Source organism: Lynx rufus, unplaced genomic scaffold, assembly GCF_022079265.1.
Source record: "Lynx rufus isolate CCGP_SWC_20201006 ecotype Redwood Valley unplaced genomic scaffold, mLynRuf1.p SCAF_6, whole genome shotgun sequence".
Lineage (NCBI taxonomy): Eukaryota > Metazoa > Chordata > Mammalia > Carnivora > Felidae > Lynx > Lynx rufus.
The window spans coordinates 80739876-80765543 of NW_025814878.1; the positions used below are offsets into that span (position 1 = coordinate 80739876).

General features: G+C 35.0%; 1 protein-coding gene across 50 annotated transcripts in view; it reads right to left on the reverse strand.

Annotated features, from left to right (window-relative positions):
* RIMS1 (regulating synaptic membrane exocytosis 1) overlaps positions 1-25668 on the reverse strand; it is a 488816-nt gene that overhangs the window by 70068 nt on the left and 393080 nt on the right. For 29 of the 50 annotated variants that reach the window (XM_047101823.1, XM_047101822.1, XM_047101855.1 and 26 more), the window contains one exon: positions 6033-6268. The exons of 16 other annotated variants lie outside the window; for them this stretch is intronic. In XM_047101823.1, coding sequence (XP_046957779.1) covers positions 6033-6268 — 236 coding nt within the window. The remainder of the gene's footprint in view (positions 1-6032; positions 6269-25668) is intronic. 5 more of the 50 variants (XM_047101856.1, XM_047101848.1, XM_047101831.1 and 2 more) reach the window with 1 other exon arrangement.

Genomic DNA, 25668 nt, shown 5'->3' on the forward strand with positions numbered 1-25668 from the left:
CTAGCCTCTTCAGTCCTGTAAGATTAACTAGTCTTTCTCTACAATTCTTTCCTCCATTGGGACTCTGCTTTTCTTCCTCTTTACTCCTCACTCTTTTTTTTCCCTCTGGATCCTGCTTCCACACTACACACGCTTCTTCCCTTAAAAGTTATTCCTGAATAAGGGCATCTCACCTTATCTTCTCTTAATGCCATTTTCAGTCCATTCCTTTCTGAATGGACTGAAATGCAGTGAGCTCATTCTTTTCCTTTTCCATAGCTCCTTCTCTAGCTCACTGTGTTATATGTCATTTGATCTATTAGCTCACACCGACTTCCTTGCTTCCTCGCTGAGTTTGTACACCTGGCTTCTGTTTGAGCTTCCAGTGGCACAGCTGTTTCTTCTATTCTCTTGATTAAAATGTCTCCATCAAGCAGTGAGCAAAGTCCCTTACAGGGCTTCAAAAGACCTGGCCCCAACCTTTTTTCTAAATGTATTTCCCACTAAGTCTTTTCATACACCTTTGTTTCAGCCAAACTGTGTCCATGGGCTGGGATAATTTATTGAAATATATATTTGTGTTTTTTTCCCAGTATTTTTCCTTCCACCTTTCCAAAAAAATTATTAGCCTTTTAATAATTTCCACAAATTACTTTCTGCTTCTTTGCTTCAAGGATTCTTGCAGGAATATTAGGGCAGCCAGAAGGTAGTAGTGACTCTTTCATCCTTCTTAAAGGCCTAAACCCTAAAACATAATGCTAAATGTGCCAGCCAGATGAAAAAAGGAGGAGAAGGCTTTGCAGGGCCTATAGACATGAGTGGATCCTGTAGGCACCTGGAAGAGGCCCTGTTCCATGCACACAAAAAGGAGGAGGAAAACAGGAGCTTAGTGTAACTGAAAGGTTTTTTTTTTTGTTTGTTTGTTTTTGTTTTTTGGTACAGGTTGAGTTTCTTTACTCAGAGGGAGTGTGCATCATTTTCAAGTCATGGAAATTTTTGTTTATCCATATCCATGTGAGATATGCTTCCTTATAAAATATATACCTATTACTTTGCTCATGGCAGTAGCCTCAAATTTTCGTGCTTGCAGCAAATTGACAGTAAAGTCAGAGCTTGATCTAATAGGAATTCACAGAAACGGATACTGGTAAAGGTTGAAGAAAAAGGGGACAACTTATAGAGTTACAAGGCCTTGAGCAGGATCTTGAAGGAAAGGATTTGGATAGGGAAAAGTAAAATTTGGAATGGGGGAAAATTTTTAGAAAAACACAGACTATTACCAAAGAAACAAATGATTTTTTAGTACATTCTTGGTACATGATAACTGACTCTTAATTGTTTGAAAATTATAAAATAGAACTGCAACATCCCCATAATGTAAGCAGTTTTGATCATTAAACATGATATTAATCTAATAAAATATCTTCAGCTGTTAATGATATAATAATAATTTTATTAAATGGTTAGACCATAATTATTTACTAATTCTGCATGTGCTCTCATCTTGAGACATAGATCTTAGACCAATTTGTCTTCCCACTTCTTTTGGTAACATATATAAATGGCAAGGGGTTTTACTACATTTGGCACTTGCTTTATATTTTTTCATTTAGTTCTTTGGTTCATGTTTATTTCGAGTGTGAATAATTTCCTTCCACTGGGGATGATACTTTTAATTTTGAAATACCTACTGTGGCTGGTATAATACTGGAAATATAGTTATTCAATAATTTAAGATAAAGTAAACTGAACACTTTCTGATGATAGAAAAATAGAACTGATAGAAAATAGAGCTGATGATATTTTACATTTACAGATGTTTTCTTCATAAAAGTTAAAAGTTCTAAGCAGAAATCATAGTCTCGGATGCACAGTGCTTCTTTGATCTAAGATCTGTTCTGAGATGACCTGTTTTTTGCAGTGAGAATGAGTATCCATTAGAGTTATAGAAATCTTTTATATGATTTTAGGATGCATACCTTTCCCAGGGGAATAAGCACTCATCATTTTCAACATTTTATCAATGTGCTGTGCCCTCTCACCTGGAATGAGCTTCCCTATATGGTATTACTGATTTAATTTTTAATATTCAGTCTCACCTCTTCAAAGAAGCCTCTCAAGATTGCATGAGAGTGAATCACATTCTGTGCTTCCTCTGTACCACTTTGATAAATGGATAATTGCCCTTTCTGAGATGGAATATTTATATGTAATTCACCCTTTTCTACTGTGGTATCTTTGAAGCCAGAGGCAATATTTCATTCATCTCTTTAGTATTCCTAGGTCCTAGCCCAGTGCCTGGTATACTGTCTATCATGTACTAACAACAGAATTGTGCTTAAATGTTCGCTGAACCTTATTTCAAACTCTTCTTTTTTGCAGAGTGAAGAGAATAGGCTTGGGCACCTGGAAGCCTGGGTTTAAATTCTGGCCCAATCACTTACAATAGGAACTTAAGAAATTACCCAATCACTCTATGCTTTAATTTCTTCAATTTCAAAATGGAAATAGTAATAATAAGAGTACTTAATAAGTTTGTTGTGACCAATAAAGGAATGAAATTATATGTACACACATATGCATGTATATAACTTAAGAGTGAATGGCAAAAGCTCTAGAAATGTAAATCATTATTAGTTTTATTCACTTAGACACATGAATAATCATTCTTATGATACTTAAAATTATCTTACATTTGTAGATAAAGTTATAAAGATTAGCCCTAAGTTTACTCTGAGCCTCAATTCCAAAATATTTCTAGATATGGAGCTTTTTCTCATAATTCCCTTTCCTTCACTATTTTGCTTTTCAAACTAATCTAGCTACTGCTTACTGAATAGGTTTTTTGCTATATGCAAGATGGCTTGAAGACATTTACCAGTAGTAGCACCTAGAGTCATTGGAAATGTCCTATTTAAAAATACATATTTAAAGAAGTTATTCTTATTTTCATTATGAATAAATAGTGTGGTAAAGGTGTTTTTAAAATATTAATATTTATAATTGAAATATCCTATAAAAATAATTACCTATAATTGAAGAGACTAGTAAATTATATGTAAGAATAATTTTATATATATTAAAGAGCATGGTAACTACTCTTCATAATAAATACATATACATGAATGTGTGTGTATAGTATATAAAATTTACCATGCTATCAATTTGCTGAAATAAATTTTACTTGATTTCAAACAAACACTCAAATATACTCCTTTAAGCAAACTTGTGGTTATAAAAACAAAAACAGAAAAGCAATGTGCTTGTAATATATCATTCTTAGAAAAGCTGATTAAACTTTTATTTCCAAGCGTTTCACATTTTTCTGATTATCTCTCATCTATATTGTAGAAGAGAAACTGTAACCCAGACTGTACGGATTACTGGTTCACTAAAAGAGAAGCCCTTACTTAGCCTTTTCTTCTACATTAAAATAATTAAATATTTACATTAAATGTAATACATTCTATTCCCCAGAATACACAGCTTGTTTTAAAGTAATGCTATTTCCCTCTCCATATCACTTGTAGAAGACAGAAGAGGAAGAAAAATCAGGCCATGCACTGAAACAAAGAGGAATGATAATTAAGGTTTGTCACCATCTGTCATTTGCTTTAGAAAGATCAATAAGTTATCAAAAAGAAGGTAAAATTATGATATAGAAAATATACATAAAATTTTATACCTGGAAATATCATAGGAGGACAGAGAGTCCAATCCGCCCCCTGCCCCCCTGCCCCCCCACATTATATAAGCAAACTGAATCCTAGAGAGATGAAGTAACAGGTGATTTACTGAGTCACTTTAGAAAATAATTGTTTTGTTAGCTTGGCTTTGTAATCCAATGTCTTTTTTGCTCCCTTACACTGCAACCTAATTTTCTTTTTTTTTTTTCAACATTTATTTATTTTTGGGACAGAGAGAGACAGAGCATGAACGGGGGAGGGGCAGAGAGAGAGGGAGACACAGAATTGGAAACAGGCTCCAGGCTCTGAGCCATCAGCCCAGAGCCCGACGCGGGGATCGAACTCACGGACCGCGAGATCGTGACCTGGCTGAAGTCGGATGCTTAACCGACTGCGCCACCCAGGCGCCCCATGCAACCTAATTTTCTAAAGTAGGGTATTCTGTGGAGATTATTAACAATGCAACTTTTGGGGCACCTGGGTGGCTCAGTCGGTTAAGCGTCCGACTTCGGCTCAGGTCATGACCTTGCGGTCGATGAGTTCAAGCCCCGCGTCAGGCTCTGTGCTGACAGCTCAGAGCCTGGAGCCTGTTTCAGATTCTGTGTCTCTCTCTTTCTCTGACCCTCCCCTGTTCATGCTCTCTCTCTCTGTCTCAAAAATAAATAAACGTTAAAAAAAAATTTTTTTTTAATTAAAAAAAAAAACAAAAAAAATTGCAACTTTTGAAAAGGTAAATATTATTTGAAATTCAACAATGACCATAAACAGAATAAAATTTAAATTAATAAAGCAAAGAGGCTAATTAAGTATTTCAATGACAATCATTTGAACCTATTACCTACAAAGCTATGTAACAAGTATAGTTCCTAAATTATTATTGTGTTTTATTCTAGGAAAATATAATTCCTTCTATAGAGAAGGAATTATAGGGGCAAAATAAAGGAAGAGAGACTGTGGGTAGTTAGCAGAAGAAGATAAGCAGTCCGCTAAATCCGCAGCCTCTCACGCAGGAAGCACTGGTTCATAAAAGAACATTTCCATTTCATCTAAGCGATGAAGGATTTTCAAACCTGGTGGTAAAAGCCTTATCCATACCCCACACTGTAAACTATCATTAGATCAATACCAAAAACCAGGAAGCGTCACCATCAAAAATAAGACAACACAAATGAAAAAATGCCTCCTACTCAAGGAGAAATCCGACCCTCAGAAAGATAAAAGATTCTCCTTCGCAATAAACAGCTCATCTTAGTGGGATGGCATAGAGACAGATCCATCAGACACTTAGATAATCTAGGTTTATTCTATGATTTTCAGAAAGACAAACCTCTGTTTAAATAGCTGTGTGCTGTACTTCAGTTTCTGAATGGTTCAATTCCTACCTTTAATTTATTTGTAAATATGTCCACTAGAATGCACATTTTAAAATAGATACTCTCCAGGATGCCAAGTCAACTACAGAAAAGAATTCCACGAACGTTTTCTGGAATAAGTAAATGTTGTTACAACAAGACTTTTGCTGTTAAGGAACAAAAATATGGAACCAACGGTTATAACAGAAGAAACAAGTGCTGACAATTTAATCAATTCAGTATTTCACTTACCTTTGGTTTTCCACAGTACTGAACATAGTAATGAATTAATCTAATATGTCTGATCAAATATTATGTAATTTTGGGCAATTTAAAAAATATTTTATAGTACAGAAATAACCATTCTCCCTTCTGTGTTTTGCCTTTTTCTATATACCTTGAGGACATAAAGCTTTTAAGATTTATAAGCAGTAGAAAATATCTGGAAACTCAAATTTGTATTAAGACATTATTCTTTGCACAAATCCACTGACCCATTTTCTAAAGTAGAAATAACTGCCGGGTTTTTAACTTGCACTGAAAATATAACAATCACAGTTCAATAATTACATTCATACAGTACCTTGAAGACTACATCTCAAGTTGCACAACTGACATTCTTTTCCATCAAAATATAGAGCCTAAATTATAGGTAATTGTATTATGGAACATTTTGAAAAGGAGAATCCTGTTGCTTTTCTTGCATATAAATAAATTTGGATCTTTAATACTTCTTTGCATTTCCTTGCATATTTATAAACATGGCTTTACTTTTAACTTAAAGGAAAATATCTGACCACTTTACCGATTGACAAATGATACCTTGTTAGACAGCTGCACAGAAAAAATAAAATAAAATCGCATATGTAACAGATTTTCAGAGACAGAAAAATAAACTTCCTTTGCAAAGAAGAATCAATACGCTCTGCAATCACTCACAAGCCATAGCACGAGGATCCACTTTTGTCTCTCCAGCAAGAACTCGAGGTATCTAAATTGAATTCACTTCACTCACCTGTTTGGCTTAGCTGGGATGTGCTTCTACTCCTTCTAGACACTATGGCAACCACTTTGGCACTCAGGCTGGATCTCCTTTTCTTTCCACCTCCTCCAACTGTACCCACAGCTGTGTCAGACTGACTGCCGTCATTATGCTCCAGTGTGTACATCTCCCCACTCACACTGGTGCTCTTCATGATGGCTCTTCCTGAAGTCCCCATCCGTCTGCCTTGCATTTTAGGGGTAAATGAACTATATTTACAAAGTAAAAACATATACGCATCCATAAATTATAGGTCAGCAAAACTGAAACTCTAAATCTAATTTATTTTGAAATAATCCAGGCAAATTTTTAGGGGGAAAAGCCAGTTGCATAGTAGTCTTACAACTATATAGCTCAAAACAATAGTATTTCAACAAGGAATCCATAAACTTTTAGTGAAAACAAATGCAACCAGTGTTATCCAAAAGGAGGTAAATGTTACTAATTTTTTAGTGTGTTACTTTCAGAGAAAAACAAGGATATTTAAATCAATAAGACAAGTTCATATACATTCCTGAGGAAAAAATATTAATAAAAAATGGATACTCTGAGTTTGCCATACAAGGTTTAAAAAATGAAAACAGCTCTGTTCTACTTCCAACTAACAGACATCTCTTTGCCACCTGAGGCTTAATGAGTCTAGGAAACACTGCTAATGAGGCAAAAAAAACTGCATTTCCCTCCTACTTCCTTGTCCCCTCATGCTCCATCTCCTCCAAATTTCATCTCATTTTTCTCTTTGAGTATTTCAAATTCATATGCTCAGGTTGAGATATTCCTTTTTTTCTTTCCTACCAAAACTTACTTGTCTATGTTCCCAGACTGTACTCATTTATCTGAACAGATTACTGCCCTTCTCTCCTAAATGAAAAAATTATTGTTGAGAATTTCAGGCACCATGTTGGTGGGAAAAAAACCCATCTCTACCTGCCAAAGTAAATGTATGTCTGTGAACTGGGCAGAGAGGTAGAGCAAGCAAGTTGGGAGCTATAGATGTTAGGATTCTTCAAATCCTTTAAATTACATTGCATTGCATCTAGACTGGCCCCTTTTGGTCCAATAAACATCTAGTTTGACAGATCTGAAATGACCCTCATTATTTTATGTTTCTTTAAAATATCTGCAAAAAATTGGCTTCGTGACACTCAGCACCATCTTGATTTTCAATTTTCTATTTCTTGTTTTCAAGTACAAAGTACGTTAATAGAGCATTTTTTTTCGAGAGAGAGAGGGAGAAAGAAAGAAAGCATGAGTGGGGGAGAGGGGCAGAGGGAGGGAGAGAGAGAAATGTTAATGTTTATTTATTTTTGAGAGAGAGAGTGTGAGCAGGGGAGGGGCAGAGAGAGAAGGGGACAGAGGATCCGAAGCGGGCTCTGTGCTGACAGCGGAGAGCCCAATGAGGGCCTCAAACTCATGAACCATGACATCATGACCCAAACTGAAGTCATATGTTCAACTGACTGAGCTACCCAGGTGCCCCTTAACATAAGCATCTTTTAAGAGTGATGACATTTAATAGTCATGTTGGGATAAATCCTAATATGATTAGAAATGATAAAACAAATTGTTGGGATCATGTAATATATTTGTGGTCATATATATAATGAGTGCTTTCGGAGAAAGGGAAATTGATATATTAGGGTGAGTTGAGAAATGTGGAAAAGTGAGATTGTGGAAGACTTAGAAGCAATGGGAAAGAAACAAGACTGTTTGATCTTTAGGATCCTTCCATGAATTGAATTGAAAAATGAGACCCCTCTTTGATAGGAATCATTTGGAATTTTTAATCCCTAGTTGTATTACTTGAACTGGTCCATATCAATAATAATATTAATATTTATATTCTTTCAATTTATTCTAATCAGCTTTTCATTAACTCAAAGTTTTTAAATTCATTTGCAAATCTGATAATTCTGCTATGCATTTTATGCCAACTCTTTTCCAAAACATGAACATATAGCCAGTCCAAAATGGATTCCTGTGGGGTTTATATTCCCAACTGCAGTGGACTTTCTTTCCTGATAAATGTTCCAGTAAATTTCTTCTGTGTCCTCAGCAATTTATTTCAGTGCATTATCTAAATCTGCCACCTCTCCTTAAGTCTGCTTTTGCCACCTGCTTTTTCTACTGTTTTACTTGCAGACTTCTGCTGAAGGACATGAAGCAATGTCACAATTTGGTCAGTTTTGCAGTCATGATGTCCATCTTCAATTAAACACCTGTGACTGAGAAATCAGTAGTTTTTCCATCTCTCATCAATCTTTGCAGCACACTCCTCACAGGAATTATTTGAAACTTCCCTTCTAATGATTTTATTTTTACCTTTATAATAAAATATAGATAAATTAACATGTACCTTTTTTCTCATTATTTCCATGAAAATTGGATTCTATTAAACTTTAAATTTGTATTTTAAAAGTTATTTCACAAAAAGTACTATTGTAAAATTTTCAACAGTGTTCTTCAGGCTATAGAAAAATTTAAAAGTATAGGGAAATGCTTTCAATAATATTTCTATCATGAAAATGTATTCAAGAAGAGCTAAGAAGATTCAAACATTTTTTAATGGATATTTAATCACAGCAATGAAATGTTCTATTACACTGACAAAATTTCTTTAAAAAATTAGGTAAATCTTTCTAGTCATTACCATTTAGGGGATTAAGAAGTTACGTTATTTTGTGAATAACTGGTAGACTTTTTCCTCAAAAAATAAAATTTTATTTAGAATCTTAAAAGCATTCTTTTTAAAAAGTATTTATTTATTTACTTAGAGAGAGAGGGAGACAGAGAGAGACAGAGAGCAATCAGGGAAGGGGCAGAGCGAGCGAGGGAGAGCGAGAATCCCACGCAGGCTCCACACTGCCAGCACAGATGTGGCTGTTGTGGGGTTTTATCCTATGAACCTTGAGATCATGACCCAAGCCGAAACCAGGAGTCAGACACTCAACCGAATGGGCCACCCAGGCACCTCAAGAATCTTTAAAGCATTCTTATATGATATGATGACTGTGCGTAGCTTCCTAAAGAATCTAGAATATCATAATGTTCAATGAGAACATGTTAAAACATTTTCAATTCTGTTTACCTAATTGAGGGCAGAGGTTTCTGGGGTCTAATCAGTCAGGGTAGTTTAATCCATGTGAAGGTTACCATCTAAGTACAAATATGCTTTATTTTTTTATTTTATATATATAGAGAGCGTGATCTGGGGAGAGCGACAGAGGGAGAGACAGAATCTTAATTAAACAGGCTTCACATACAGCATGGAGCCCTACGTGGGGCTCAATCCCACGACTTTGTGACCTGAGCTGAAATCATGAGTTGAATACTCAACCTACTAAACCACCCAGGTGCCTGAATATGCTATTTCCCTAATTTGTAGCCTTTTATTTGTTCTGCCAATTGCCTGGAAAACCATTCCTGTCATTTAGTCTCATCCTTCAGGATGTACTTTAAGGCTTTCTGCTTCATAAACTTCTAAGAGTCCCTCTATTGTCATGGCTATTGTTTCCCAGCCTCTATTTTCTTTTCTTTAAAAAATTTTTTTTAATGTTTGTGTATTTTTGAAAGAGGGAAAGAGAGAGCACATGAGCATGGGAAGGGCAGAAAGAGAAGGAGACAGAGGATCTGAAGCAGGCTCTGCGCTGACAGCAGAGAGCCCGATGTGGGGCTCGAACCCACGAACCATGAGATCATGACCTGAGCCAAAGTCAGACCTTAACTGACTGAGCCAACCAGGCACCCCCGCAGCACTTTGTTTTCTATTTTTTATTGGTTATTTTAGGATTCTGATATCTCATATCAGCATGTACCTTATACATGACTAAATCTGCCACAGTAGCATTCCAATTGCTAAGTGAATTGAAGATTTATGAGTAGGGAGTAAAAAAATAGTGATGTCAGTATACAAATAGACTATGATATAACCCATCTTTAAAATTAAACAAAAAACCCTCCATATTCCTTCAATATTCCCTCTCCCTCTGGCTACTGATTTTTGCTAAAAATCTACTCAAACAGTTGTCCATACATCCTCTCTTCCTATTCTATCCTGAACTAACTTAAATCAGGTTTTGTCCCTACTATTTCACCAAAGCTGCCTTTTATCAAAGTCACCAATGACTTCTTCACATAGCAAAGTCCTATCATTGCATAGTCCTTATCCTTTTGACTTCTCAATAAATCATGTATATGACAATGCGTTTGATTCTACTGATCTTGAAACATTTTATTTTTATGATTTTCCTACCTAGTGCCTCACTGGCAAGACCTTTATCCTCTTTCATCACTAAATACTGGAGCACTTCAGTGTGTGGCCCTCTGACCTATATTCTTCCGTAGGAGACTAATTAGCTACATGTCTCATCTGGTCTCAGGCTTTACGTATTATCTGTATGCTGCAAATTCCAATTGTTTTTCTCCACCTGTCCTCAGTACTCAGTCCTGAACTTCAGATTTATATAGCCAGCTATCAAGTGACATTCTTGTTTGGATCTGTCTCTTAAACATAACATGTTCCACCCAACCAAAAAACTGCTCTCTAACTTATCGTTCATATCATATTAAAGATACCCCATTCCCCAATTGCTCAGACTAATAATTGCCCCCCTCACAGAAAAATCTAATGTGGATTTGACACCAAAAAAGAAAAAAAAAAGCTGCCTTCCTTTTTTAATGCCATGCTTGAGCATTATCTAACAAGCCCACTTACAGGCCATTTGACTCTCTAGGGGAATGTAACACTTTTTACTTACTATTTAATCTTATAATAATTATACCACAAATATTTTACAACTCTGTAAAGCTAGATGTTAACTTGAATAAAACTGATAAGGACAAATGATTACTATTTAGAAGAGGTGGTAACTCCAAAGGGTTATGGTTTTATTGACCTACAGAATATTATCCAGTTTTGAATCTAAATTCATAATCTTACTCCAACATTCCTTTTTGTTTTCAATGACTCTCTCTCTCTCTCTCTCTCATATATATATATATATATATATATATATATATATATATATATGTATATATAAGTACATGAACTTCTTGGATCATCTTTGGAACCATTATATAACTCTGTTGGTTTTCTCAATAATTAATTAAAACTTCAATATTTGCTATGTGTTTTTCTTATTACTGTTTTAATTTTGAGAATTATATTTATTTATTTACTTTTGTGAGAGAGAGAGAGAGAAAGAGAGAGAGAGCAGGTGAGGGAAGGGCAGAGAGAGAGAGAGAGAGACAGAGAGTCCCAAGCAGGCTCTGCACTGTCATTGCAGAGCCTGATGTGGGGCTTGAACTCACGAACTATGAGATCATGACCTGAGCTGAAGTTAAGAGTCAGATGCTTAACTGACTGAGCCAGCAGGTGCCCTGAGAATGTTTTTATTATGTTGGGGAGTCCCATCAAAATGCCCAAGTGGACTCTACCGGATCGAACTAAATTTTGTTGGTGGAGCAGGGCACCTCATGAACTCAAGCCCAAGGTTGCCTTTAAACAAGTTCCAACAGAACATGACTTTCAGTCTCTGCTTTCTTTTTACTGACTCTGGTTTTCCATGTCTCTTTGTTTCTGGTTCTTGGTAAGTTTTGCTTTTATTTCACTTACTTGTGACTAATGATAACATTCCTCACTAATGGGAGCAACAATAGGAAATCCATCTGTGGAATTAAATCTGCTGGATGGCAGACATCAGGATATATTACAAGTTGGATGGTGAATGACAGAAAATCTGGCTTGTTCGTCTTTTTACATGCGTGTTTGCTGCTAGAAGTTCATATCACTTAAGAAAATGTGTTGAAAATGTGTTTCCAGAACTGCCCTTGAAAGTCTGGGCTTTGGTTTCCATGTCAATTTTGGCCCTATGGCTAAGTGGTAAAACTGAAGTTGCCAGTTCTCTTGGCATGCTTAAAAATAGTCTTTATTATTGAAAACAAAAATCTCTTACTCTCTGTGCACCCTAGGGATAGCTGTCCAGGCAGACAGATATTAGATTCTAAGGTATCTGAAATTTAATAGAGCTCCTGTTCCTGATTGATCTATACAAATGAGTATTTAGGTAATTTTAATATAGGTAACTGAAGAAGCTGTACAGAAAAAATAAACTGAAATTCTAATATTTTGAATATGCTTGCCTTCTAAGAAAAAAATTCTCAGGGAATTGCTAACTCGTAAGAATTTTAATATAAGAACTTAAATCCACACAGTGAATCCTTAGATACATCAAACTAGTTCAATAAATTTGGCTTAAAACAGTCTTATGAGAACCACAATGAGATGCCACTTCATATATGCTAGGAGAGCTATAATAAAAAAGAGACAATAACAAGTACTGATGAGAATCGAAGAAACTAGAATCCTCATACATTGCTGATGGGGAAATAAAATGATGCTGCTGCTTTGGAAAAGTGTGACAGTTTAGTTAAACTTAGATACAGTTCAATGAAACTCAAGAGTTACTGAATGACTCAGTAATTCCATTCAAAAGTTAAACATAGTTACCATATGACCTAGCAATTCCATGCCTAGGTGCATACTCAAGAGAATTTAAAACACATATCCATATGAAAAATTACATATGAATACTCATATCAACATAATTCTTTATAGTTAAAAAGAGGACAGGGGCGCCTGGGTGGCGCAGTCGGTTAAGCGTCTGACTTCAGCCAGGTCACGATCTCGCGGTCCGTGAGTTCGAGCCCCGCGTCAGGCTCTGGGCTGATGGCTCGGAGCCTGGAGCCTGTTTCCGATTCTGTGTCTCCCTCTCTCTCTGCCCCTCCCCCGTTCATGCTCTGTCTCTCTCTGTCCCAAAAATAAATAAACGTTGAAAAAAAAAATTAAAAAAAAAAAAAGAGGACAACTTAAATGTTCACAAACTGATGAATGGAGAAACAAAATGTGGTATATCCATACAATGGAATATTATCAACCATAAAAAGGAATGAAGTACTGATTCATGCTATAAACATGGATGAAGTTAAAAACATACTATGTGAAAGAAGCTAGATACGCAAGGCTATGATTCCATTTAAGTGGAATGTCCCATAGTCAAATCCATGGAGACAAATGTAGATTAGTGGTCACTGGGAGCTAGAAGGAATGGGAAGCGAGTATTAATGGGTATGGGTTTCTTGTGGGGGATGATAAAAGTGTTCCAGAATTAGATAGTTGTGATGACTGCACACCTAATTGTGACTATACTACAAACCACTAAATTGCATCATTTCACAGGGTAAATTTTATGGTATGTGAATTTATTTCAACTTAAAAAAAGTTTTATGTCTTCTTACAGATTTCCTCAGGATGGTATATAATACAAGCACAAAATCTTACTTTAAAGACTTAGGTTGGTTTTCATAGACAGATTAACCTAGAATTCCTAAACTTCCTATACTGGTTTTACTTAATGGGTAAGTTAACATTTCTTCCAATAATGTTTGAAATTATAAAAAATGTAAAATTATGTAATAACTAAATTGAACTATAATTGTGATTAAAGTCTGATATCAATAGTAATTAAGCTGGTTGGAATGTCAGCTTAAAATTTCCAAGTGATTAATTAGTTAACTTTAAGATTTAGCGTTAGCATTATATTTCATTAATTAATAAAAAATATCTTTGAATGTCTGAATAACTGCTAAGTCAGAATATAAAACTTGGTCAATAACCAAGGAATGAATACACACACACACACACAGACACACACACATATATATGTACTTTAAAAATGCCTATTTTTCATATGGTATCCAGTAGCTTTGCCTTTGCTAAGGTTTATCTTCATTTTTGCAATTTTAAGAAAATGTCTAAGGGATACTGTAGGCATACGTTGCTTTGTTATGTGTGCTATGTAACTTGCTGGTGTGCTAAATTTCTTGTACATGACAGCCTGCTATGCCTGATTTTCTACCTCTGAGTGTTCTCTATGAGACAGAAGCTTAGCTTAGAATTGTAACTGGGGTCCCTGGGTGGCTCAGTGGATTGAGCACCTGACTCTTGATTTCAGCTCAGGTCACGATCTTGTGGTTCATGGGATCAAGCCCTGCATCATCAGACCCTGTGCTGACAGCACGGAGCCTGCTTGGGATTCTCTCTCTCTGCCCCTCCCCCTGCCCCCTCTCAAAATAAATAATAAAAATAAATTTAAAAAATAAAATAAAATAAAAGTTGTAACTAATATTGATGGTTGGTTCCACACTAGGTAAAATATATGGATACAAATTCAAGGTAATAGATGTGTTTTTATTTATCAAAGGAAAAGAAGGACATTATTGCTTACAGTAAAATACCTAGAATGTGAATGAAGAGAGTAAAAGGACAGAACTTGAGTAGATACATTAAATTGTAGAAGGTTTGAGGAAAAGTGAATTATTTACCCTGTTTTATTGTAGTTGTGAACAGTAAGCCTGAAGGGCAAAAAAATAAAACTTTGACAAACTGGCTCCATTTGATGTAAATATTCAAAATGTAATAAGAGAGGTTTGTGAGTCATTTGCTGACAAAGTATAAAAATGCAAGATTAGAATCAGGTTTTCAGTTAAAATGACTAACTGATCTTAGAATATTTAGTTGAGAACAAATTTCATTTAACCAGAAGTGGCAAGCCGACCATTAGGAATAGGAGTTCTACTTTATATATAGAACCAGTATATGCAAAGTCTGTACTATGGCTTACAGGATCCTAGAACTACAGATAATAAAAAAAAAGTTCATATACTGAATTTAGCACAATTTTAGGGATCTCATAGGTACTGCAAAGGATGTCTGGTGGTGATTTTCACTTTGGCTCACACTGTAAATAATACAGATGTACAATGCTTGCTGTAAAATTACTGTAGGTAACTTTTATCATTTTAAAAAAGTTCTTAGTTTGCTAAGATATTTAATCATATATATGTGAGAATTTTATCAAATATTTTGTTTCTATTGAGATGACGATATAATTTCTTTAATTCTGTAATGAATTACATAGAGAAAATGTTAAACAAATGTTGCATTTGTGGAACAAATATTTTTGACATATTTTCATTCTCTCAAAATCAATCAATCTATCCATTCATTCATCTATTATATATCTATCTTGATTCAATTTGCTAAAACTTTGTTTCAACTACTTTAATGAGATTTGGGTTTATAATTTTCCTATGTTATAATGTCCTTATCAAATTTATCAAGGATAGGCTGGCTTCACAAAAATAATTTTGGAAGTATTTTTACATTTTATTCTCTAGAAAAATTGGCAGAAGCCTGAGAGAATTATTTTTTAAATATTTGGAATAATTTATCAGTGAGCCCAGCTGGGTAAGGAGTTTTCCTTCTGGGGAGCATTAAAACAATTACGAATCAGTTAAAAAACAGATATAGTACTCTCATGGGGCGCCTGGGTGGCTTAGCCAGTTAAACATCCAACTTCGGCTCAGGTCATGATCTCACAGTCATGGGTTCGAGCCCCACATTGGGCTCTGTGCTGACAGTTCAGAGCCTGGAGCCTGCTTCAGATTCTGAGTCTCCCTTTCTCTCTGCCCCTCCTCCACTCATGCTCTGTCTCCCTTACCTCTCTCTTTAAAAAATAAACATTAATTTTTTTTTTTAAAAACCAGATACAGGACTCTTCAAAGTTTTTATTTTTTCTTATGTCATTTTTGGTAAGTTGTGCTTTCTAAGAAATTTGTACATTTTGTCTAAGTCAGGTTTAGGCAAACTTACTTTATAAAGGGCCATATAGTAAATATTTTAGGTTTTGTGGAACAGACTGTCTCTGCTGCAATTATTCAAGTTTGCTATTGTGGTGGGTGAAGAGCCATAGATAATATATAGGCAAATGAGCATAGATGTGTTCCAATAAACCTTTTTTTTTTTCCCACAAAAATAGGCAGTGGGCCAGATTTGGCTTGTTGGTCATAGTTTGGCTAACATTGATCTGAATTATAAAATTTATCGGCATAAAACTGTACCATTTAAATATCTGTGTATTCTTCACTGAGATCTTCCTTTTTTCATTTCACAACAGTGGATATGTGTATTTAGACCATTTACTTTTAAAAAAACATTTTTTTAATGTTTATTTATTTTTGAGAGAGAGAGAGTGAGACAGAGCGTGAACAGGTGAGGGCCAGAGAGAGGGAGACACAGACTCAGAAGCAGGTTCCAGGCTCCGAGCTGTCAGCACATAGCCTGACGCGGGGCTAGAACCACAAACCATGAGATCATGACCTGAGCCGAAGTGGCGTACTCAATCAACTGAGCCACCCAGGCGCCCCAAGACCATTTACTTTTGGTCTTGATGGAATTTTGATGGAATTACTGATATAACTGGAATTGACTCTATCACTTGCCACTTATTTTTAATAATCATGTTTCTTCTTTTACTTCTCCATTTTGCCTAACTAGATTAATTCTGTGGTTTTTTTCTCCACTATCAGCATTTGAGTTATATGTTCTTCTATTATTTATTAGTGGACACCCTAAGGATTAAAATATGTACCTTGACTTATTAGAAACTTCATTAAATTATACGTTTTAACACTTTCAGAAGAATGCAAAAATTTTACAACAGCTTAATTCTACTTCTTTCATTTCTATCTTTTACCTAGGTGTTTTATATATTTTACTTCTACATATGTTGTAACTACCACAAGATGTTGTTGTTATCATCATTAACTCTTTCCAGTGTTCATTCTTTCCTCAAATTTAGTGTTTCTGACTGGGGACATTTTCCTTCAACATGGAGTACAGGTCTATTGGTGATGAATTTCCAACTGGTTTTTATTCTAGTCTTCCTTCCTTCCTTCCTTCCTTCCTTCCTTCCTTCCTTCCTTCCTTCCTTCCTTCCTTCCTTCCTTCCTTCCTTCCTTCCTTCCTTCCTTCCATTACTTCCTTCCTTCATTTCTTCCTTTCTTGTCTGTAGGATATGTTTGAAGGGTAATATTTATTAAGGATAAAATTTTAAGCTTGAAGTTTTAATTTTTTTTCTAAAACATTTTTATTTTGGTTGTTCCATTGCTTTTTGGCTTTCACGGTATCTGCTGAAATTTCAACCAGTCTTATATCGTTGCTTCAGTGAAGCACTGAATGATAATGTCTTCTTTTTTTCTGCTCTTTTTTCTGCTTCTGATTCTTCATAAAAGTGTTTTTTTAGTTTTCAGTACTTTGATCATGATATTGATATATTTTTTTCTCTTTACACACCTTGAGGTTTTTAAAGGATTTTGGACTTATAATTTGATGTATTACATTAATTTTGGAAAACCCAGCTAGTACCACAGTATTCAAGTATTGTTTATGCCATTTCCCCTCCTTTTGGAATCCCAATTACATGTATATTAGACTTTTTCATTATGCTCCAAATGTCTCTTAGGGCCTTCTCCAATTTTTTTTTTCTCTTTGTGCACTGATTTATATACTTTCCACTGACCGACTCAAGAATTCTCTGTTCTATTGCTTCTAGCATGCCATTAAACCCACCTATTAAATTTTTTTTATATCTTTTAGTTTTAGGATTGCCATTTAACTTTTTAAAACGGGTTCCAGGTCTCTGTAGAAAACATCCATCTTCCTTTGTTTTCTGGAATATATTAATCATGGTTATTTTAAAGGCCTTATATAAAAATTGTATTGTTGGTTGTAGTCAGTTGGTCCTTTTTTATTAATTTTTTAATCATGCCCCATAAATTTTAATTAGATGCCAGACACTGTGGATGTTCACTCTCTCATTTTCCTTCAGTAAGGGTAAAATTTTAGAAGTCATCTTATTCCTGGTCAGACTTGATTTTAAAGCTTTGCCATCACTTGTAGAGTGTAATGCTTATTCCCAGAGTTTGGCTTTTCTGAAATTTGTATAAGAAATCAAAGTATTTTTTCATTTTTTAAAAAAATGTTTACGTATTTTTGAGGGAGGGAGCGAGAGCGAGAGAAAGATAGTGTGAGCAAGGGAAGGGCAGAGAGAGGGAGACACAGAATCTGAGGCAGATTCCAGGCTTTGAGCTGTCAGCACAGAGCTGGACATGGGGCTTGAACTCACAAGCAGTGAGATCATGACCTGAGCCAAAGTCAGACATTTAACCCACTGAGTCAAACAGGCTCCCCCCCCACCCCAAAGGTATTTTTCAAGCCCCTCTGACTGCAGAAACTGAAGGCAATCTGTATCTCCCCAGCATTGGGCACCTGCTGGAATCTTTGCTCAGCTCTTACAGCCGCTGCTTTTGTTTAGTTTCTTGGAGTCTTTCTCTGTGCATGATCACATTGGTCGTCAACCAATTTCATTAGGGGAAACTATAGCATATTTTGGAGCCCTCCATGCAGTTTTCAGCTCTGTGTCTGACCTGTGATCTGTCTCCTTAGCCCAGTAAGACCACTGCTTTCTGCTTGGGCTCTATTATCCCATGTCACTGAATTGGAAATACCTTCAAAGAAAACTGGGGCACATTTGGCACTTATTTCATATTCTTCTCTTCTTTCAAAGACTGAAGTCCTTAAAATTTTTACCAATTTAATTGCTTCCAAATACCCTAAAACATTTGCTTGTTTGTTTTTGTAGTTTTAGAGGTAGGAAGGTTAATCTGATACAAACTATGCTGTCATGCCCAGAACTGGATGGATTGTGTCATCTTACTGTTTATTTTTGAATAATGGTAGAGTTATCCAGACCAGTGATGTTTTCAAAACTATCCATAAGGTTAGTAATGAAGGTGTATGTATTATAATTGTGTTATAGAAATTTATTTCTTTGCAAACTACATCAAATAGCTTTTGCCATATTGATCCCTATGCATCCCTCCCAATAGCCTCTCTGCCATAGCTGACTTGTGAGGCTTCTCCTCTGAGTTGATGTCATCTGCTACTCTGAGGCATAAAACATACAGTGTTTTCCAGTGCTAAAACTGTCCCTCGTTCTCGCAGATTGTAGATGGGAATTTTTCTGATGGGGCTTTCCAAAGCTGTGTCATTTATTTTAGAGAGCTCCACATTCTATTCAATAGGTGAATAAGTCAGCATCTATTCTTGGTGTTTTTCCTCATTTTAGTCCAGATTTCACTGAATTTGAAAGCTGTTTTCTATCATTTATAATTTAAAGATGTAGTTGTCTCCTAGGTTCATGGTAGATGAGGTTTTTAGTTTCTTTCTTAAAAAATTTGGTTAGTTTTCAGCTGGCAATTAGAGAGGAATAAACACCTCTATTCTCTGTAATCTTCAGTGTATGATCATGAGTTCTATTTAAGGAGCAAAATCAGTAAGTCCTGATGACTCATCTCAATATGCATTCTCAATGGGAGTGATATGCTTCCAAAGGGTAATAACTGGTTCATGGTGGAGGTAAGAGGAGTAAACATTTCTTAGATAATATAACAGTTTGTGGTCCTCTAAACAGCCACAGTATATAAACAGATACAGTGTTATCTGCAATATTAAAATGTCACGTGGAAAGGACAATTAGGAAAAGAACATCTAAAAGGCTTCTTAGGGGGTTGATAATGGTAAAAACATTGAGGAGCAATGCATTAGAAGGAGGACAGGCGAGAGTTAAAAATTAGTGTGGCTTCCAGTTTTTTGTTGATTTGGGAGCCAGGTGGATAATAGGGTGGGAAGAATAGAACTACTCTGTTCAAATATTAGGTAAGCCAATATGTTTTTATATTTGTTCTAAGAAAAATTTTAGTATCTTAATGGCTGCAAATAGCTACTTAAAAATATATATCCTCATGTATTTCCAGGCTATTGTAAATGTAATTAAATATATATTTGTAACACACACACACACACACACACACACAGTTCAACAAAAGCTGGTGTACAATATTCATTGAATACCAAACATTAAAAAATCATCTCATATCACACATTTCTTATATGTCAATATGCCTATCTGGATGAAAAACTTCCTAAATACGTTCTGTAGACAATATGCATTGATTGCTTATGGGTACTTATCTAAGCTCTAAATCTTCTCCATGGACATGTATCTGTTTCTACCTCCAATATATCCACGCATCTCTATTCAGTGACATGCTTTTAATTACAGTTGATTCTTGAACAATGTGAGGGCCAAGGGTGCTGACTCCATGTACAGTCAAAAATGCATATAACTTTGATTCCCCCCAAATTTAACTACTAACAGTCTATTGTTAACTAGAAGCCTTACCAATAAACACAGTTAATATATTTTGTATGGTATATGTATTATATACTGTATTCTTTCAATAAAATAAGCTAGAGAAAAAGAAGTGTGAGGAAGAAAATCATAAAGAAGATAAAATACATCTACAGCACTGTACTTCATATATTGAAAAAAAATCTTCTGCATATAAGTGGACCTGGGCAATTCAAACCATGTTGTTCAAGAGTCAACTGTACTTGTGGTGAGATAATGATCATTCTACTAGGTGTAGCAAATATTTTGTATCAATATGTAGAATTGAAGACCTATGATAAATGTTTTTATTATTTTGTTATTTTCCTTTTCAGCAACCTGTACTGGACATGCCTCCCAGTTACACTGCTTCCCCCTTGAATAAAAAAAAAAAAAGGTCATACACATTTGCTTGTGTTCAAGTGTGATGGGTCTGGTATCTTGTCATCTTGGCCACAGCTGACTGAATCAGATTGGCATCTGAGTTGAAAGTAGCTTCTAAGGGCAGGCAGGCAGCCTACAGACTGTCCTGGCTTTGGGACTCTGATTACAAAATGCTCTCTATTTGATGTTTACTAATTGCTCCTTTGATCAGAGGCCCACCCATTTTCCTTCCTTAAATTCCAACATCCTGTGAGTTCGCAGAATCTCTCCTTCCATTTTAGCTGTAATCTCCCTTAACTCCTTACATTATTTTTCCATTCCCCAGCTACCATTCTTTCTCACATCTCCAGTGGTCCTTCCTCTGCTGGAGCTCCTTTCTGTCCTCATTTTCCTGGCCTCCGCTCCCTCCACCTCCTCCTTTGATGTCCTGGACTGCTATTTTCTCAACACCTTATATCTCACTGTCAGCTCAAGATCTGATTCTCCTTGCCTTGCCCTGACACCTGCTAACTTAGGATAAAGTCCCTAAGGCCACAGGTCTTCTTGTTTTTTACACATACAATTATATTCTTATTCATTAATTTCATTTTAAATATTACCCTTTAAGTGAGTAAATTCAAAAACTCAAGAAATAGTAATGCATTAAATATTAAACACCTATTCTAGCAATGTGGTAGATGATACATTCTGAAAATCTCTTCACTCTTAGATGCCTAGAAACTAAGTGAAAATTGCAACAAATACCCATTCCAATTAACAAACCCAAGTTCACAAGAAAGGCAAATCCCCTTAGCCCAAATACCAAGAGGGAACTGAAAACAGATTGCTTAATGGATTATGAATATCTTGGGAGGTTTTGCAGATGAGAAATTTAGAGCAGACCTAGTGGGGAGATAGAAATGAAATCTCTGTAGGAGCCATGGCCCTTAAATAACAAGGAAAAACTCGGGTCCTCCCTAAGCCTTAATGGCCCTCACTGGTGACATTCTAATGCATATATTTCAGGAAGACAGGGAATACTCTCAAAATGAAAGTCTCAGACATATGGGAAATAGTTAGCAAAGAAACTAGAAAATATGTGGGTCAACCTAAAGCATTTAAAAGCAAAATAATATCCAATAATGGGAGAAAGAAAACAACATATAGTTAAAACACTGGAAAAATATGTAAATGGTAGCAGGATGATAGCAGAGAAAAAGTGTATTACAGTAATTTTTTTTTCCTAGGGGGCAATAGAGGTACTATTAACTTTAAATGTATTATTTAACTAATATATATTTGAAACACTAAACTCGGCACTAAAATCATAGAAATAGTATAATTTCCAGAATGGTAGAGGGGAGAAATGAAATAAATGCAATTCAATTAAAAACCAATTGGGAAAGGGGAAACATATAATAATAAAAATGGAAAATATAAAGTAGGATAGAAATCCAAATATATAATAAATCAAATAAATGCAAGCTGATTAAGTAGCCAATTAAATGAGAGACTGTCAGACTAGAAGAAAAAAAACTGTATCAGTTGTATGCCATTTATAAGAGATATAACTAATACATATGGTCACAGAAAGGTTGAAAGTAAAAGGATGTGAATAGTTTGAATAGTAATTAAAAAATTTTATTTTCATATAAGACAAAACAGACTTTAAACCAAAAGAATACTATCATTAGAGACAAACAGGTTCACTACACAGTGATAAAAGGGTTAAACTACCAGTTAATTGGTAATTCCAGCCCAATTCTAGCTCTACCACATACTGGCCATGTGCCACTTATTTGTAAAACCAAGTTATTAGTAATTACACTATAGGGCTGTTATAGCGATAATGATCTTACATGTGAATAATGTATCAAAATGCCTGGTACACAAAAAAAGATACTTAATAAATCACAGTATTTTTAATACATTGAAAATATAATAGGGGCACCTGGGTGGCTCAGCTGGTTAAGCGTCTGACTCTTGGTTTTGACTCAGGTCATGATCTCAGGGTCATGAAGTCAAGCTCTACATTGAGTGCCATGCTCAGCGTGGAGCCTGCTTAAGATTCTCTCTCTCCCTCTCTCTCTCTCTCTCTCTGCCCCTCCCCCACTTGCATGCATGCTCTCTTTCTCAAAAAAATTAATAAAATAAAAATATAATAAAATACACGTTACATACTTATGGCAAAATTATGAAAGTAACACATGAAATAGGTGTAGTTTGAAAAGCACTGGTTCAAAGTAAAAGGATATTGTATCCATTCCAAATAATAGGATAATTGACACAGAAATATGAATATTTACCCAAAAAAGAGGATATTTAATGTTTATAACAAGAGTTCATGCCTGGTGACCAATAAAACAATTATCTGCCAGCTGACATAATACAGCTAAGTTTATAATCCCCACATGGTTCTCCAATAAGCAAATATAAACATGCAAACATACCATGTTAAATAGAAAATTAAGAATCTGTTAGAAATTTTCCATTATACATTTTTTGGCATGAAAATACAGTAACAACCTGCAGTTCTTTCAAAACAGTCCTCCTGCTAATTTGATAGCTACTATAGTACTGAGCATCCTTAATACAGCTGATCTGTGTGGTAATTACAACACATCAAAGACAAAGGGGTGACAGAACTGGCCCTTGAGGAAGTCCTCATGTGCTGTGAAAATCAGCACTGAAGCAAAGTCAGTCCACATCTTAGCAACAGGTGGGGTTTCTTATACTTAAACCTGATCTTTTAGAAGCAGAACACTCCTATCTATACCTGGCATGAATCCAAAAGGTGGTACCGCTGGACATCAGTCATAACCTCAGACTAAATACACTGTTCCTCGCCTCTGTGTCAATCACAAAGATCACAACTGCAAACACATCCTGTGAGGTAAAGAGGAATTTGCATTTGGGGGACAGATTTTTCTTTCTTTGAAAAGTATTCCCAGGGAGTAAAATGGTTGTATTTGAAAGTTGCTTTAATATTAGGATCCATAACTTGTGTTATGTTCCTTGCACTTAACATATACATAAACTTTACAGATCTTTAATAATATGTTACACTGAAGATATGCTGTTAGTAGCATGTCAGTTAATTTTTCTTATATATTGTGGGGAAAATAATAATTAAGCAGGGAGAATTATCCTTATTTTATTTAACAACAGAATGTTAAATATGTAACTTTGTTTAGGATAATTAAATTAGAAAACTATTGGAAAAAAACTTATACACAATCATATATAAACTTGAATAAATTTTACATATTCTCTTCCAAAGACACAGTGAATTCTTTTTCTTTAAAGAAAATTTTCTAATTATCATTATCTATGATCTCCATTGACCATGCTCTTTATCTCTATCTATCTATCTATCTATCTATCTATCTATCTATCTATCTATCTATTTTTAAGTGTTTGTTTAAAAGAGATAGAGAGCAAGCAAGGGAAGGGCAAAGAGAGAGGGAGAAAGAGAATCTCAAGTAGGCTCAACGCTGTCAGCAAGGAGCCCAACACAGGGCTTGATCTCATGAACCATGAGATCATGACCTAAGCCAAAGTCAGGAGTCAGATGCTTAACCTAATGAGTCACCCAGGTTCCCCAAACATGCCCTTTAAAATATTTTAAATTTAAAAAGAATCTATAATTCACTTCTACCAGAATAAATAAAATTAGAGGGAAGTAGATTTCTATAAAAACAAGTCACAATGTACTTTTAAAACTCCATGTATAGTGTATACTTTTCCCGCACATGACCAGCCACTAAGGCCTAATTATAATCATTTCTACAGATAACCCCATCTTTATAAGATATTCCAGGTTGCTATTAACTTTTGATAATTTATTATAACTGACCATTTTCACTGTCTGTTATGTAAGCATTTATCTAATATTTAACTGACATTCCTAGAATTTAACTAAATACATCTTACTATAAATCTATAATGAATTGGTAGAGTAGAAAGGTAAAAACTAAGCAGATTGGTGCTGTTTCAAATGAGACCAGTGCTGCTTTACTTCAAACTGCAGTCTTAAATGGTTTGTAAGGAAGAAACTTACCAGGAAAACCTACTCACCTGTCTCAAGAGCTCTGTAACTTGCTGTTATCAAGACTGCTGTGTTACTTATATTCAGTTATTTTGTTTGTATGTATGGCATGGTATAATAATTTAAATGTATGGCACATTCAGTCATATGGTGTATTAATAAGAATGTTATAGTAATTTTATGGTACCCTTTTTAAAAGGCTTATGGCACATTCTTTCCATTTCTTTATAGCTTTAATCTGGTCACAGGAAATAACAGTGGTAATGACTCATCAATCTTGGGCTATTAAAACTAAGATGATACTATGAAAGAAGCCACTAGAAGATTGCTAAAATATCTTTCCTTTCTCAGATATTCAACATCCAGTATCTGGATTTCCCTGATATTTTCCTCTATTTCTTTTCAGTACTCTTGTAGATCTCAATAGACTGTTTTTCCACAGCACAACAGGCAAGCATGCAAAATTAAGGGTGGATAGCTGTAAAAAATTCCCTCTTGATCGCTCTTAATATGTTCAGTGTCATTAGGCATAATAATTAGTAAGTATATAAAAATTAAAGTTTAATTTGTTCTTCTAAGCTATTAATGTAGCAAGTGATTTTGCAGTTAAGTATTTCTCAAATATCATCACACACACAAAAATCCAAAGATTATTTTTAAAAGTTATCCTGTATTCCCTTGTGGAATTAAAGAACTATTATGAAACAAGGTACATTTGAAATTTTCTGTAACATTTTTCCAACATAACTGTAGTATCAATTGATTTTCCAGAAGATATTAACCTAACCCATTTATTTTCTATCACAATTAAAAATTTCAAATAATTTAACCTATGTCTTAAAACTCCCCCCCAAATATAAACCTATTTCTTTCAGTATATGTTTACTAATCATTATGCCTATACAAAATGCCAAATTTTGGTAAATTTATGGCTGCAAGATTATTATTTGTATATAGAAGATAATGTTTCTTAAAAAAAATTCATGCCATACTAGTACTCATATAAGTAGCTTTGAAGAAATGAATGAATGCATGAATAAAGTCTCCTACCACCTTAAAAAAAAAA